Raw genomic sequence first — 16,041 nt, 5'->3', positions numbered from 1 at the left:
AGCACAGGGATGATGGGAACCCCTCATAATGGGCACAGCAGGTGTACACACCCAGGAACCCAGCACAGGGATGGTGGAAACCCCTCATAATGGGCACTCACTACAGGGATGGTGGGAAACCCTCATAATGGGCACAGCATGTGTTCAGACTCGGGAACTCAGCACAGGTAGGGTGCAGGTATCCCAGTAGCAGGTATCCCAATCAGAGTCCCTCTTTACATCAGATGTCCCAATCAGAGTGTCCCCCATCACAGTGTCTCCATCACCTTTTGCAGGTGCTGGCAGGTGGAGTCGTTATGGAGTGGACACCCAGCCAGCTAGCCTGTCACTATCCATGCTGCCACCCAGAGAAGAGAGAATTGGGTGGAAGAGGCGGAGCTAATTCGAGGCGCGGAGGAGGAATTTGAAATCCTTCTCCGCTCTGAACACTGGGGAGCCTCTCCTGCTGCTGTCACGTGAGGAGTGATATCACTGGTTGCTAGACGCCAAGCGGCAGGCAATATCTGGTATGAGCGAAGACAGTGTGTATACCTTGGGTGCAGTTATAATTACAGTCTGCTTCAGGGACTTGCACAGCACACCTCAGTGTTCTGCCTTTCTAAAGGCACTCTGACTCTACTGTACAGTAGGGTGGTCGGAAGCAGAACATAGCTCCAACCTATACTGCAAGCCTGAGAAAATGCAAGGCTAGAAGACAAATGATGACTGTACACACACACACACACACACGCGCACACCAATTTTCAGAAAATGTAAATCCCTTTCAGCTAGCCTTTATTTTATTTAATTTATTACAGGTGCTTGTATAGCACCGTCAATTTACACAATGATTTGCATATTCAGTGGTAAAATAAATATTGAACACTTCACTATTTTTCTATTCTAAAAGGTGCTATTGACATTAAATTTTCACTACATGTCAGTAACAACCCATGCAATTCATACATACAAAGAGACCAAAGCAACGAAGTTCAGAAATTAAGTTATGTATAATAAAAACGGAATAACACAGGGAAAAAGGATTGAACACATGAAGAAAGGCAGGTGCAAAAAGGCATGGAAAGCCAAGACACCAGCTGAAATCTATCAGTAATTAGAAAGCAATCCTGCCCCTTGTCAGTGCAAATTAATATCAGCTGGTTCAATCCCAACTGATGGCCTATAAAAAGGTGTCATTACCAAGGATTCACACAAGAAACATCCCATGATGGCTAAAAGCAAAGCGCTCTCTCAAGACCGTTGCAACTTTATTGTATCAAAAGATACTCATGGCATTGGTTACAGAAGGATTTCTAAACGTCTGAATGTTCCAGTGAGCACTATTGGGGCCATATTCCAAAAATGGAAAGAACATCATTTCACCATAAGCCCGGCCACGACTAGGTGCTCCTCGCAAGATTTCTGACAGAGGAATGAAAATAATTTATCAGAAGAATTGTCCAAGAGCCAAGGATCATTTGAAGAGAGCTTCAGAAAGACCTGGAATTAGCAGGTACAATTGCTTCAAAGAAAACAATAAGTAATGCACTCAGCCACCTGTATGCGCGCTCATCGCGCAAGACTCCATTGCTGAAGAAAAAGCATGGTGAAGCTTGTTTAACCACTTAAGGACCAAACCTACTTTGGACATGTTGTTTACAAGTTAAAATCAGTATTTTTTGCTAGAAAATTACTTAGAACCCCCAAACATATATATTTGGAAAAAATACACTTCACTGAATTAAAAAAAAAAAAAAAAAAAAAATGAAATAGTAAAGTTAACCAAATGCATTTGTATATTGTGAAAGATGATATCACGCCGAGTAAATAGATACCCAACATGTTAAGGTTTAAAATTGCGTGTGGAATGGCGACAAACTACGGTACTTAAAAATCTCCATAGGCGATGGTTAAAATGTTTTAACGGTTACCAGTTTAGAGTTCAGAGGAGGTCTTTAGCTAGAATTATTGCTCTCACTCCGACGATCACAGCGATAACTCACATGTGTGATTTGAACATAGTTTACATTTGTGGGCGCAACTTACGTATGCATTTTCTTTGGTGCATGAGCTCACGGGGACAGGGGCACTTTAAAAAAATAAAAAAAAAATCCTGTTTTTTTTTAACACTGTTCCTTAAAAAAAAAAATATATATATATATATATATATATATATATATATATATATATATGATCACTTTTATTGCTGTCACAAGGAATGTATACATCCCTTGTGACAGTATTAGGCAGTGACAGGTACTCTTTATGGAGGGATATGGGGTCTAAAAGACCCCAAATCCCTCCACTGCACTTCAAAGTATTCAAAAACGCCATAATCTGCATTTTTGAATACTGTCAGTTTTTTTAAATTGGCACTATTAGCAGCCGAGTAAACCAGAAGTGACTTTGCTACTTGATCGGAGACCCGATCGAAGTAGAATCTGGAAAATACTGAAATACTGCGAGAAAATGGTCTGGTCAGATGAGACCAAAATTGAACTCTTTGGATGCCATAATACACACCATGTTTGGAGGTCAAAAAACACCATACCAACAGTGAAGTTTGGAGACGGGAACATCATGGTGTGGGACTGTTTTTCAGCATACAGTACTGGATACTATACTAATGGAAAAATGTACCAAGACATTCTTGATAAAAATCTGCTGCCATCTACCAGGATGATGAAGATGAAATGAGGGCGCACATTTCAGCAAGACAAGGATCCCAAACACAAAGCCAAGGAAACTCCCAATTGGTTTCATAGAAAGAACATAAAGCTGCAAGAATGGCCCAACCAATCACCTGACTTGAATCCAATAGAAAATCTATGGAAAGAACTAAAGCTCAGAGTTCATAGAAGAGGCCCACGGAACCTTTAAGATTTTAAGACTGTGTGGCAGAATGGGCCAAAATCACAGCTGAGCAATGCATGCGACTAGTTTCTCCATACAGGAGGCGTCTGGAAGCTGTCATTACCAACAAAGATTTTGGTTTGACGTATTAACCACTTAAGCCCCGGAAGGATTTGCCCCCTTAAGGACCATGCCATTTTTTTGCGATTTGGCACTGCGTTACTTTAACGGAAAATTGTGCGGTCGTGCGACGCTGTACCCAAATAAAATTGATGTCCTTTTTTTCCCACAAATAGAGCTTTCTTTTGGTGGTAGCCGAGCCTCCCTGTCGCAGTAAAAAGCCGGCGGGCGGTTGGCAAGTGGTTAAATACATTTCAGTGTGTTCAATACGGTTTCCTTGTGTCATTCCACATAACTTAAATTTCTGAACTTATTTGTTTTGGTTTCTTTGTATGTATGGATTGCATGGGTTGTTACCGACATGTGGAGAACATTTCGTGACGTGTTCAATACTTAATTTTTTTTTTTTTAAATCAATAGTTTTTATTAAGATTTAAATATAGATGAGAAACAAAAAAAAAACACATTAACAGAATGTGAAATAAGTAAAGAAAATGACTACAACAAGGTAGAATATTATCCAAAAGTAGATGGTACAGTGTTCAAGAATCAATATAAACTTCGTACAAGTGCATATAAATGTCAATACAGTTTGCATTGATGCAGAGAGAAGATGGGAGGTGTTGAACCACCCCGACTCAGAACCCCTAGGGGAACAATGTCACCAAGTCATGGATCGTCCCCACCTCCCGACCTCCCCAAGATCAACACAAATAAAGATGAGCTCAAAACAAGTGGAACTAAGCTAAGTAAAGGGTTAGATTATAAACTTCTAGTTTCAGGTGCCAAATAGGGCCACTCCGACCAAGCTTTTTGAAATTTGTGATGCGTTAAAGTATTGAAGGATAAGGCTTTTTCCAGTTTATAGTTCTCATTGACCAAGGTGATTGCCTCAGAGAGATTCGGAGTGTCTGTGGTTTTCCATTTTCGTAATATTAAAGTCCTAGCTGCCGAAAGGAGATGTACAATCATTTGTCTATATGTGAGTGGATATAATTCAATGTTCAATACTTAATTTTACCCGCTGTATATTATACATTCACCATAGTCCCTGCCATCAAGGAGCTTACAATCTAAGGTCCCCAACTCACATACATACTAGGGCCAATTCAGACAGCAGCCAATTAACCTACCAGCATGTCTTTGGAGTATGGGTGGAAACTGGAATACCCAGAAGAAACCCACACAGGCACAGGAAGAACATGCAAACTCCAGGCAGGTAGTGTCGTAGTTGAGTTTTCAAACCTGCGACCCTAGTGTTGCTAGGCAGAAGTGCTAACCACTTGCAACTGTGCTGTCTTTGATGGTAAAATCAGGTGAATGCAATTTACCATCAAAAGTACCTATGGCCATCATGTGGGGTGCAAGGTATAGGAGGCAGGTTGCCAGTTTTTTTTGCAGTTGAAATTTGATTGAAATTGCCTGAAAACTGGACAACAAATGGGCACAAATACCATCTCTGGCGAGATCGATTCAATATGGCAATCCCAATACTTGTAAACAGAGCCTTCTTATCACCAATGTTTTCTATACATCATGGCACCTTGTATCATCTAACAGGGTACATATCCAGGGTAACATGTTCACTATACACCAGGGGTCTTCAAACTATGGCCCTCCAGTTGTTCAGGAACTACAATTCCCATCATGCCTAGTCATGTATGTGAATGTCAGAGTTTTACAATGCCTCATGGGATGTGTAGTTCTGCAACAGCTGGAGGGCCGTAGTTTGGGAATCCCTGCTATACACTGAGCACAGCGCCTATTTAGTAAACCCTAACGGACAATTTAAAATTTCTGTAACACATAGGGAAGGCTAGGAGGTGTGATTCATAACAACACAAAACAACACAAAATTAAGAAAAATTATTTGTAAGTTACTTACCCAAATAGATTAAACCAAATCCTCCCTGGCCAAGCTTTTTGCCCAATCTCCAACTTTTTTTGCTTGTGTCAGTCACTATCCAACCTTCTGGCAAAGGAACTGGTAGTTTGTTTTTCCTTGGAGGCATTTTTGTTTTAACCTAAAAAGAAATACCTTTTTAAAATCCTAGTACAAAATGAGTGAAAGAGCTGTATAGCCCAACACACAAATTCTGGGTCAACCTCAAATAAGTTGAAATAGTGGAAATTCTTCCACAGGCATTCCACATTTTCAATCAGCATTGCTGTGAATGTAGCCATGGTAGAGGGGGCCAGAAGAAGCCCAGTAACTCTCCACCATATATATGATCATTTTGGGCTTGAGGAGCAATGGCATGTACAAAAGGGAGATCTGTGTAGGGAAATCCTCTAATACACACAAAGCACATCTGGAGTATTGCATCACACACATCATCAAGGCTTGCAAATTATAGGCATACAGCTGTGCATGTGTCCCTACAACTTTTATCCCCCTTCCAGGGCCGGTGCTTCCACTAGGCAAACTAGGCAGCCGCCTAGGGCGCATTGCCACCTAGGGGCGCAGCCAGGAGTCAGCAATCTCTCTCCATCATGAATGATTATTGTGAGCTTAGGAGAGAGGTGGTGGTAGGGGAGGAAGAAGGGACAGAGAAAGATGCCAGGTGTCTTGGGCAGTGGCGGAACTATCAGGCCCTGGCTTTCCACTACTGTTGGAGGGGCCCCAAGAGGCAGGAATGGAGCCCACCAGAGTGCTGCCTGCATGATGATCCTCTTCAGCTGGAGCTGAACGGCCTTAACCCCAGGCAGGAAGTGACTCTCTGCACTGAGCTGGTCCCTGGGTGTTACATGGAGCATCCCTGGTATGAAAGGGAATCGGGGTCACCAGGTGTGCCATGGGGAATCAGTCACCAGGTGTGACATGGAGGATAGGGGTCACCGGGTGTGCCATGAGGAATTGGGGTCCCTGGGTGTGCCATGGGGGATTGGGGTCCCCAAGTGTGACACGGAGGAACATCAGGGTCCCCAGGTGTGACATGGAGGAACATCAGGGTCCCCAACTGTGACATGGAAAAACATCAGGGTCTGACATAGAGGAACATTGGGGTCACTGAGTATCGCAGCATGACATGGAGGAACACGGAGGTCCCTGGGTGTGACATGGAGGAACATCAGGGTCAGTGGGTATGACAGCATGACATGGAGGAATATTGGGGTCCAAGGGTGTGACATGGAAAAACACCAAAGTCCCTGGGTGTGACACGGAGGGACATTAGGATCCCCGGGTGTGACATGGAGGAACATGGGGGGGTCACTGGGTATGAAAGCATAACATGGAGGAACCATCAGATCAGGATCACTGGGTATGACATAGAGGAGTATTTAACCCCTTCCCCTTTTTTTTTTTTGGGGGGGCGCAAGTAGCTGGTCTTGCCTAGGGCGTAAAAAAGTCTAGCACCGGCCCTGCCCCCTTCCCACACTTTCTGGTTCAGGCCAAAGCACAACTTCAAGTCATAAGTAGGAGCATACCTATCGCTTTTGTTAGCCAAATCAACCAATCCCCCACCTCATCTAGGACAGTAAGAGATAGAGTGTATTTCCCACTCAAATGGAACAGAAAACACACAGAGAATAATAAAAGGCTCCACTCACCCTTATATCTTTAGGGTTTTCATTTCCCTGCCAGGATAATATGAAATAACATGATTCAATGGCTCATATTTTTTATTTTAGTGACTGGGCTCTTGGCAGAGTTGCAGTTTTTTAAACCCCATTAAGACTCTAAACAGACCTGGCAAATATGCTTTGCTGTGCTGGTATGGGAATGCTAGGCAGGGACGCAATGGATGCCTATGCTTTTGCTGGGCATCACGTGTGTCCCTGTGCCTCTAAGTTGGGGTGGCACCTGCCCATAATCAATCCATTTTTTTTATGTGCTCCTACTATGCGACTGCCAAATTAGGATGGCAGTATATACAGAGATCTTTGGGCGTGGGCACTGCGGCTTACGCATACATTTGCAAATGTGGGCAAACAAAACCCTGTTTTTTACCGTAAACTGTAAGACAGGGCCAATTTCGTTGTTTGCAGGCTGTCTGGTAAGTGTGCTGGGAAATCTTTTGTTTATGATCTGCATTTCCCTTCCATGTGCACCTTACTGCAAAGGATAGTTATAGGTTTGGGTGAATGCAACTATTTTGTGTGGTTTTCCTAATGCTGGAGTTCTTGCCTCAGGTCAATTCCCTCAGTGCATACAGATAGTCGCAAGAGTCCCCTGGAATGGTCCCCTCTGCCCACATTGCATGCCAAGGCAAGGATATTTTCCAGAGTCTGGAGCTTGTTTCACCAACATGCCTCCATCCTCCCTGATTTAGTTTCACTTTGCTACTTAACAGTCTTTTTACTGGCAACTGTATTGTATGGTTACTGCACTTTCCATATCCTTTTTTTTTTAAAAAAAAACAAAACCTGCTTACTTTGCAGTTTTCAGTCTTGGAGGGCTACTTTTATATTGTGAGCTGGGGATAGGTAGCAGGTACAAAGCTCCTTGCGGTGAGCACACTTTTGAGGCACAGATACCAGTCCAGTGAGGTAGTGACAAACAGTGCAGTGTTTATTCATGCTATTTAAAAAGTCTGTTTACAGGTTCTGTACAGTCTTCCACTAAGGAACAGGGCAAAACTTCAAAACCAAAATCCTAGCCAATTCCCGGCATTAACTACATAAACACGAATCCTGACTACCAGGCTGAGCAAAACTAGTGCTTCTTTTACAGCTTACACCGCCCTTTCAACTCTCCCAGACACGACTTGTCTGTTCCCCAGGTTTGAGAGCACTGTCTGCAGGTTCCAGGTGAGTGTAAATTGCCCAAGGGGAGAGGAGCAAAACCTAAACTGGACTAAGGATCAGAGATCTCTAAATGTGTGATAGAGGAGCCTGGGAGATATGTAAAACCCAATTAGGACTTTTCCAAACTCCCTCTAAGACACTCTGCTACTATATATAGATAGAATAGGTATAGAGGGACTTACGGGCATTGAGGCTATCTCCACTGCAAGAACTATCATCAGTAGCTCTATACATGTTTTAGATTTGTATGGATTTCTTTTTGGTTGAGAACCTGAGTATTTAACTCATACACAGAGTGCAGTGTGTAGGCTTGGGGCTATATATACTATATATATATATATATATATATATATATATATATATATATATATATATATACATACATACACACACACACACACACACAGTACAGACCAAAAGTTTGGACACACCTTCTCATTCAAAGAGTTTTCTTTATTTTCATGACTATGAAAATTGTAGAGTCACACTTAAAGAGGTAGTCACCTGAAATGGCTTTCCAACAGTCTTGAAGGAGTTCCCAGAGATGCTTAGCACTTGTTGGCCCTTTTGCCTTCACTCTGCGGTCCAGCTCACCCCAAACCATCTTGATTGGGTTCAGGTCCGGTGACTGTGGAGGCCAGGTCATCTGGCGCAGCACCCCATCACTCTCCTTCTTGGTCAAATAGCCCTTACGCAGCCTGGAGGTGTGTTTGGGGTCATTGTCCTGTTGAAAAATAAATGATGGTCCAACTAAACGCAAACCGGAAGGAATAGCATGCCGCTGCAAGATGCTGTGGTAGCAATGCTGGTTCAGTATGCCTTCAATTTTGAATAAATCCCCAACAGTGTCACCAGCAAAGCACCCCCACACCATCACACCTCCTCCTCCATGCTTCACGGTGGGAACCAGGCACGTAGAGTCCATCCGTTCACCTTTTCTGCGTCGCACAAAGACACAGTGGTTGGAACCAAAGATCTCAAATTTGGACTCAGACCAAAAAAAAAATCAGACCAAAGCACAGATTTCCACTGGTCTAATGTCCCTTCTTTGTGTTCTTTAGCCGAAACAAGTCTCCTCTGCTTGTTGCCTTTCTTTAGAAGTGGTTTCCTAGCAGATATTCTACCATGAAGGCCCGATTCACACAGTCTCCTCTTAACAGTTGTTCTAGAGATGTGTCTGCTGCTATAACTCCGTGTGCCATTGACCTGGTCTCTAATCTGAGCTGCTGTTAACCTGCGATTTCTGAGGCTGGTGACTCGGATGAACTTATCCTCCGCAGCAGAGGTGACTCTTGGTCTTCCTTTCCTGGGGCGCTCCGCATGTGAGCCAGTTTCTTTGTAGCGCTTGATGGTTTTTGGGACTGCACTTGGGGACACTTTCAAAGTTTTCCCAATTTTTTGGACTGACTGACCTTCATTTCTTAAAGTAATGATGGCCACTCGTTTTCCTGTACTTAACTGCTTTTTTCTTGCCATAATACAAATTCGAACAGTCTATTCAGTAGGACTATCAGCTGTGTATCCACCTGACTTCTGTTCATCACAACTGATGGTCCCAACCCCATTTATAAGGCAAGAAATCTCACTTATTAAACCTGACAAGGCACACCTGTGAAGTGAAAACCATTTCAGGTGACTACCTCTTGAAGTGTGACTCTACAATTTTCATAGTCATGAAAATAAAGAAAACTCTTTGAATGAGAAGGTGTGTCCAAACTTTTGGTCTGTACTGTATATATACACTGCACTACCAATTTTGTCATTTTAGGTTGTTAAAATTACTTTTCCACTTTCTAAAATTGTTAAAATATAACAAACTCTATAAATTCTAAAAAGGGAAATGTTAAAATACAGGAAACCAAACTTTGTTTTTTTTTTCTCTCTAAAAGGGTAACTACACTTTTGTGGGGAAAAAAAATAGCAAATAAAAAAAATAAACAGTATATACAACTTCAACTCAAGTCATATTGTACTTGAATGTTATTTAAAATTACCTTTTCTTTTCAATCTGTAATTTTCTGTAAAATGTAATACAGAATGTGTACAGGTCGTCCCCCCAGAAACATAATTTCCTGCTTGTGTGATTGGCTTACTGATTTTCCAGAAGTATACACTAGGATACAAGTCATATTTCAGGCATCCCCTGCAACAATGTAATTTTCGGTGAGATACTCCCAATAGGAAATCACATCTAGACGAATGCAGACCCTGCACTTTTCCTCATTAGAGCACTGCAGGTGAAGCAGCAGGTTGATAATTAAGAAATCACTCCCATTAGATTCACTTTCCACATGGGCACAAACAAACAGTGATTTCTTCCGAATAACAAAAGGTAGGAATCTGCAACAAAGTTTGTTAAAATCCTTGCAATGTACATAGATCCCGCAGAGGGGAGTGTTTTTTTTTCTCAACAAAAGTAGAGTAAAGCCCAGTACACACGTACCGATCGTCGGCCGACCGATCGGCTGTCTTTTGTCCAGGGCTGTCGTGTCTGTTGAAAACTGCAAAAGACTACACACGAATTTTGTCGGCCAACAACAGCCGACTGCAGAAGTGATGTCATGTGATGGTTAACTTTCCTTGTCTTTTTTCTTTTCTGAGCATGCCCAGTCTTGCAAATCTGCTGTCTGTCAGCCGAAATCTGTACTGACTGGCGAACAATCGGCCGTTCTGGTGTTGGCCAACAAAACTTTTAATGCTTGCACGACAGATTCTGTTCGGCCGAAAGTGCGCTGTCGGCTGTCGGAAGCATCATACTAACAAGCCTACAATCGGCCGATCGGTCGTCGGCCGAATCTTTACGGCCAACAATCGGTACGTGTGTATGGGCCTTTACTCTTTAATTATTTTGCTGTCATGTACCTGTTAAAATAAGAAAAACAATAATTGTTGCTATTCTCACCTTATCCCAGCACTGTCCCTCGCGGATTTACTGCATCAAGGTTGAGTGGTGCTCGTCTTCTGGGTTGAACGAGGCCCGGTGTCATGCAAACCTTTTCCCGTGGGTCATCATGCAACTTGGGCTGGCATTAGTACATGCTCCTCAGTTCAGGAAGGACAGACAAGTGCCACCACCAAGGAAGAGGACTCATGACATCAACCATATTGATAAGCCTGAACATTTCAGAGAAATAACAAGAAGTCAGTGGAAATTCCTTGTCACCAGAACAATGTCATCATGGGAAGATTTCAAATTCCCTTGTCTGACATTTCTAAGATGTTCTAAATTTCAGTTTCCGATTTCCACTGAAAAGTTTCATTTTTGCTAAAATCCCCTCTGAGGTTCCTCCCTGTTTTAGGAGATACATACACAGAAGCTTTTCTCACGGTACCATGGAAATTGGAGCAGATTGTTATAATGAAACCACAAAAATTGAATTCTGCAAATTAGTATGATTAAACCTTAATGCTATCAGATGGGTTATTCAGCATTAGAGACAAGCTTGGGCATCCTCCAAACACACCTCTAACCTGAACCCCCACTATTTTGAAGTCCAAAGAGTTGCAGACCAGGTCAATACTTGCTGTTGGGTGGGGAATGACCCAGCCCTCAGCTCATTAGTACAAAAAAAAGATACAGTCCAATACACTAAAAGTGGAACTAAGCTAAAGAATTGCAAACAGGCAGCATCTTTATTGCAGAAGATACATATAATCCCAGTGCTGGCGAGGGACCACATGGCATTAAACTGTTGAAACCATGTTAAGTATGTGTGCCTTTAGTTCCGCTTTAAATGGGTTGGGCTCATCACTGAATATGACAAGTGTCTCCCACTCTGTACATGCAACATTATGAGTGCCACAAACACACATGGGCAGCACAGAAGGGACACACAGAGCAAGCGCAGTGGCTCCCCTTCATCTGCACCGCAATGAATGACAGTGACTCTGTGTTCCTCTTATGCTGCCTGTGTTTTGCGGAGCTTAGAATGCTGCAAATACTGTTGTGGTACAGAGTGGGAGTGCACATGCAAAAACAAGACTTCATAGGTCCTGGTGGCACAGGGGCAACATATATGAAAAAAACAAACAAACGGGCTTTGATGTCACTTTAAGCGCCGGTTCACACTGCAGCGACGCTACCTCGCACCGCGACCTCGGAGGTCGCGGTGCGAGCAGCGCGCCGCGACCTCGGAGCGGCCGCCACGGACTTCATAACATTGAAGTCTAAGGCGGTCGCCTCCGGGTCGCCCCAAAGAAGCTCCGGACCCTTTTTCTAGGTCGGAGCGACTTGTGTCGCTCCTATAAGAACGGGTCCGCAGCTTCCCTATGGTAGGCGACCAGGTCGCCTCACAGGTCGCCCTAGTGTGAACTGCCACAAATGCTAATATTGTTAAAAGCGGTTCTGCGCTCTGTATTTAAAAAAAAAAATAATAATAATAATAAAGTCAGCAGCTACCTACTTTTGTTGGTCTTTAGGTCTGGCATATTCACTTTGGGCAGTAAGTTGTAAATCTTTTCAGGTTCGCAAGGAAAAACCATCGCCACCGCCCCAAAAAAAAAATGCTAAAAAACAGAAGAGGAGGGGGGGTAGGAGCACATAAAGAGGAAGTCCCCTTTAGGAAGAGAAGGGCGGGAATAAGGAAAAATAACTAAACAAACATTCGTACTCATCTAGATGGCTGCAGCATTGATCCAATGGTGCAGCTGTCCCCCATCGATTCTACACCGAGAACTGAGCAATTGAAGGCCGCTAATCACTCAGTTCTCGGGTCCATTAGTCGCCACATTGTGCTCTGCCCCTCCAGCACTCGCTGGAGCTCTGGGCTGTGAATTGGGTAGGAGCAGCTGGTTCAGGCTCTCAGCAGTTACTGTTGGGATCCCTGCCAAGCCTGTATTAGCTCTGCAAAGTCAGCTGACACTCGACCTAACCTTCTGTTGGCTGAATCTGGGTTACAGGAGTGCAGAACTAAGTGTACTCCTCTGATCCATAGAAGCATGGCAAAAGGAGCTTTAGAAATATTACTCCTTTAAAAAATAATACTTTCTATATAAGTTAAAGTGATTGTAAAGTTGAAAGTTTTTTTTTATCTTAATGCATTAGGATTAAAAGCCTTCTGTGTGCAGCAGCCCCCCCCCCCCCCCATTATTACCTGAGCCCCCTCTCAATCCTGCTATGTCTATGAATGCCTCGGTCATCCGAGACTCTCCCTCCTGATTGGCTGAGACACAGCAGCAGTGCCATTGCCCCCCACCCGCTACTCAGTTAAACCAATAAGGAGAGAGAGGGGGTGGGGCGGAAACACAGCTATGTCTCTGAATGGGCACAGAGAATTGCGGCTTGGCTTGGGTGCCTTGATAGCAAGCAGCTTGCTGTGGAGACACTTAACCGGAGGGAGGGGCCAAGAGCTCCAGCCAGGGACCCGATGAGAGGAGGATTTGAGCTGTACTTTGCAAAACCACTACACAGAGGTGGCAAGTATAACATTTTGCTATTTTAAAAGAAAAAAAAAAAAAAGATTTTATAATCCCTTTAAATAAACAAAACAGAACAAATGTAAATGAAGCAGTACAATTTTGAGAATAGTTTTTTTTTTCTTGTGAACAAATCTGGAGGCAGATCAAATCATAGTTGGATAATTTGAAGTCCGTTTCCTGAAATGTTTCAACACTCATTATTAAGATTCCCCTTATATTTAAGGGTGTCCATTCACACCAGAGTGGCATGATCTTTAGGGCAGAGTAGTACATTATTGGCCTCACAAACTTCAATGGGAGCTCCTGAAAATGCACATCATTTACACAATTACTTGCCTTGGATCCTCCTAATAACTGGTAAGGATGAGCTCAGGGGTGTTCATACACGAGTCTGAACCCGCCTCAGCTTTCCAACTGGGAAGCTGTGAAATCAACAACTGTGTGTATGCAAGGGTTGTGTCTGAACACGCCTGGGCTCAGACTGTGCCGTGGTCCATGCTCCTACACGCAACCGCAGGAGTGACATCATCGCAATGTGGAAAATCAGATGGCCAGATGATACAGACCCAAAAGGAAGACTGGGTGAAGATGGAAGCGCCCGTCAGCAGTGACAGTGTGGTGCTGGATCGCATCGTCATTCATAATGTGTGTACAAGTATGTGATGCATACTAGCACAATATGCCTTTACTTTGCAGGGTTTAACCACTTTCCACCCGCGATATAGCCAAAAGACGGCTACAGCGCAGGCTTCCACTGCCGGGAGGGCGTGGAGCTGTGACACGGCTGATAACAGAGGAAGAGATGTACACCCCTCCAAAGGCTGTCTGCAAATAAAGATCCCAGGGAAGGCTATAGTAATCCTAAAACTTGGGTGCTCGCTGAGGTCCGTAACCTGAAGAATCCATGTAGCAAAAAAGAGAAAAGCGGCACTTCCAGTGATAAGGAAAACAAATAATTTATTCCAATATCATAGGTCCAACACCCGACATACAGGTCAACACACCTATGATATTGGAATAAATTATTTGTTTTCCTTATCGCTGGAAGTGCCGCTTTTCTCTTTTTTGCTAGACGGCTGAGAACAGAACAGGGTAAAGGGCCAATCACAGCTGCCTTTTACCAAGTGATCAGCTGTCAGCCAATTACAGCTGATCATGGAAGTAAACAGAAGCCGGTTATAGGCTTTTTTTTCTCCTCAAGATCAGTGTGAGGACAATAAAAGAAAGCCAGTAGCTGGCTTCTGTTACAGGGACATCGGTGCCAATCTGTGCCCGCCATTGCTGCTAATCAGTGCCACCTATTAATGCCCAATTCCTGTCAATCATTGTCCACCAGTGTCACCTCTCAGTGCTGTCTATCAGTGGCCATTAGTGTCATCAGGGCCTCCTCATCAGCGCACATTAGTGAAGGAGAAAAATTACCTGTTTGCTAAATTTTATAACAAACTATGAAAAAAAAAAAAACCTAGTGGTGATTAAATACCATCAAAAGAAAGCTCTAGTTGTGTGAACAAAATGCAAAAAATGTAGTTTAGGTACAGAGTTGCATGACTGCGCAATTGTCAAAGTGTGACAGTGTTGAAAGCTGAAACTTGGCCTGGGCAGGAAGGGGGGTATACTTGCGTGGAGTTACAGAGGAGGTCTTACACTAGAATTATTGCTCTCGCTCTAATGATTGCGGCGATACCTCACATGTGTGGTCTAAACACTGTTTACATATACGGGTATAACTTACATATGCGTTTGCTTCTGCACGCGAGCACAGAGGGATGGAGGGTGGAGCACTTTTTTTTCCCTCATTTTACTTTTTATTTTTACACTGTCCCTTTAATGTTTTTTTTTTCTTATCACTTTTATTGCTGTCACAAGGAATGTAAACATACCTGTGACAGCAATAGGCACCTGACATGTATTCTTTATGGAGGTATCTGGGGTCTATAAGACCTAAAACCCCTCCTCTGCACTTGAAAACATTAAAAACGCCAAGATCTGCGTTTTTGAATACTTTTGGTTTTTGAAAACTGGCGCCATTGGTTTCTGAGTAAACTGATGATGTCATAGCGTCGCTTCCGGATTACCATACCCAAGACCCGATTAAAGCTGATTCCGGCTTTGTTCAGGGTGCTAGCTGGTGGTTTAGGTCTCCCAGTGGGATGGGAGAGCCTAGGTGAGCGGAGGGAGGGTTCTCCCATCCCCTCCCACTGCTTGCATTACCAGCCAAGTGGCTGCTTAGCTGCATCGGTTGTTGTAACAAGAGAACCGACCGTCGGCCCTAAAAAATGTTACCAGGGTGATGCCTGCAGCTGCAGTTATCACTCCGGTACAACCACTTGAAGCAGTACAGGTACGTCATTTGGCGGCAAGTGGTTAAAATAGCACACGCTCGAGGAATGGCGACAAACTACAGTACTTAATCTCCATAGGTGACCCTTTCAACCAGTTATTTTGGTTTTGTGCTGCACTAGGCAAGACTAAAATTGGGCACCCCCCCTTCTGACTCCTATGTAAATTTGCCCCAATCCTTCCTTTTTAACAGATGTGACTCCCTTGCAAAATTGAAGGACTCTGAGTCCCAGCATGAACCCCTGAGATCTCACGAGAGGGGGTGGGAGAGAGAGAGAGAGAGAGAGGGGGGTGGGTGAGGGAGAGAGAGAGAGGGGGGTGGGTGAGGGAGGGAGAAAGGGGGGATGAGAGAGAGGGAGGGAGGGAGAGAAAAGGGATGAGAAAGAGAGAGAGAGGGGGGGTGAGAGAGAGAGGGGGGGTGAGAGAGAGAGGGGGGTGAGAGAGAGAGGGGGGGTGAGAGAGAGGGGGGGGGTGAGAGAGAGGGGGGGGTGAGAGAGAGGGGGGGTGAGAGAGAGGGGGGGTGAGAGAGAGAGGGGGGTGAGAGAGAGAGGGGGGGTGGAGAGAGAGAGGGGGGTGAGA

At 43.9% G+C, this 16,041-nt stretch overlaps 1 protein-coding gene across 4 annotated transcripts in view; it reads right to left on the bottom strand.

Moving 5' to 3' along the window:
• The window catches only part of VRK2 (VRK serine/threonine kinase 2), a gene marked incomplete at its 3' end in the record, with an annotated part of 342,168 nt that overhangs the window by 199,894 nt on the left and 126,233 nt on the right, over positions 1-16,041 (bottom strand). For all 4 annotated transcript variants that reach the window (XM_082251228.1, XM_082251225.1, XM_082251226.1 and 1 more), the window contains exon 2: positions 4,838-4,976. In XM_082251228.1, the coding sequence (XP_082107354.1) occupies positions 4,838-4,964 (127 nt within the window). In that variant the 5' untranslated portion in view covers positions 4,965-4,976. The remainder of the gene's footprint in view (positions 1-4,837; positions 4,977-16,041) is intronic.

The sequence above is a fragment of the Pelophylax lessonae genome (assembly GCF_965119305.1).
Source record: "Pelophylax lessonae genome assembly, chromosome: 3".
NCBI lineage: Eukaryota > Metazoa > Chordata > Amphibia > Anura > Ranidae > Pelophylax > Pelophylax lessonae.
This window is presented reverse-complemented; position numbering and strand designations above follow the sequence as displayed.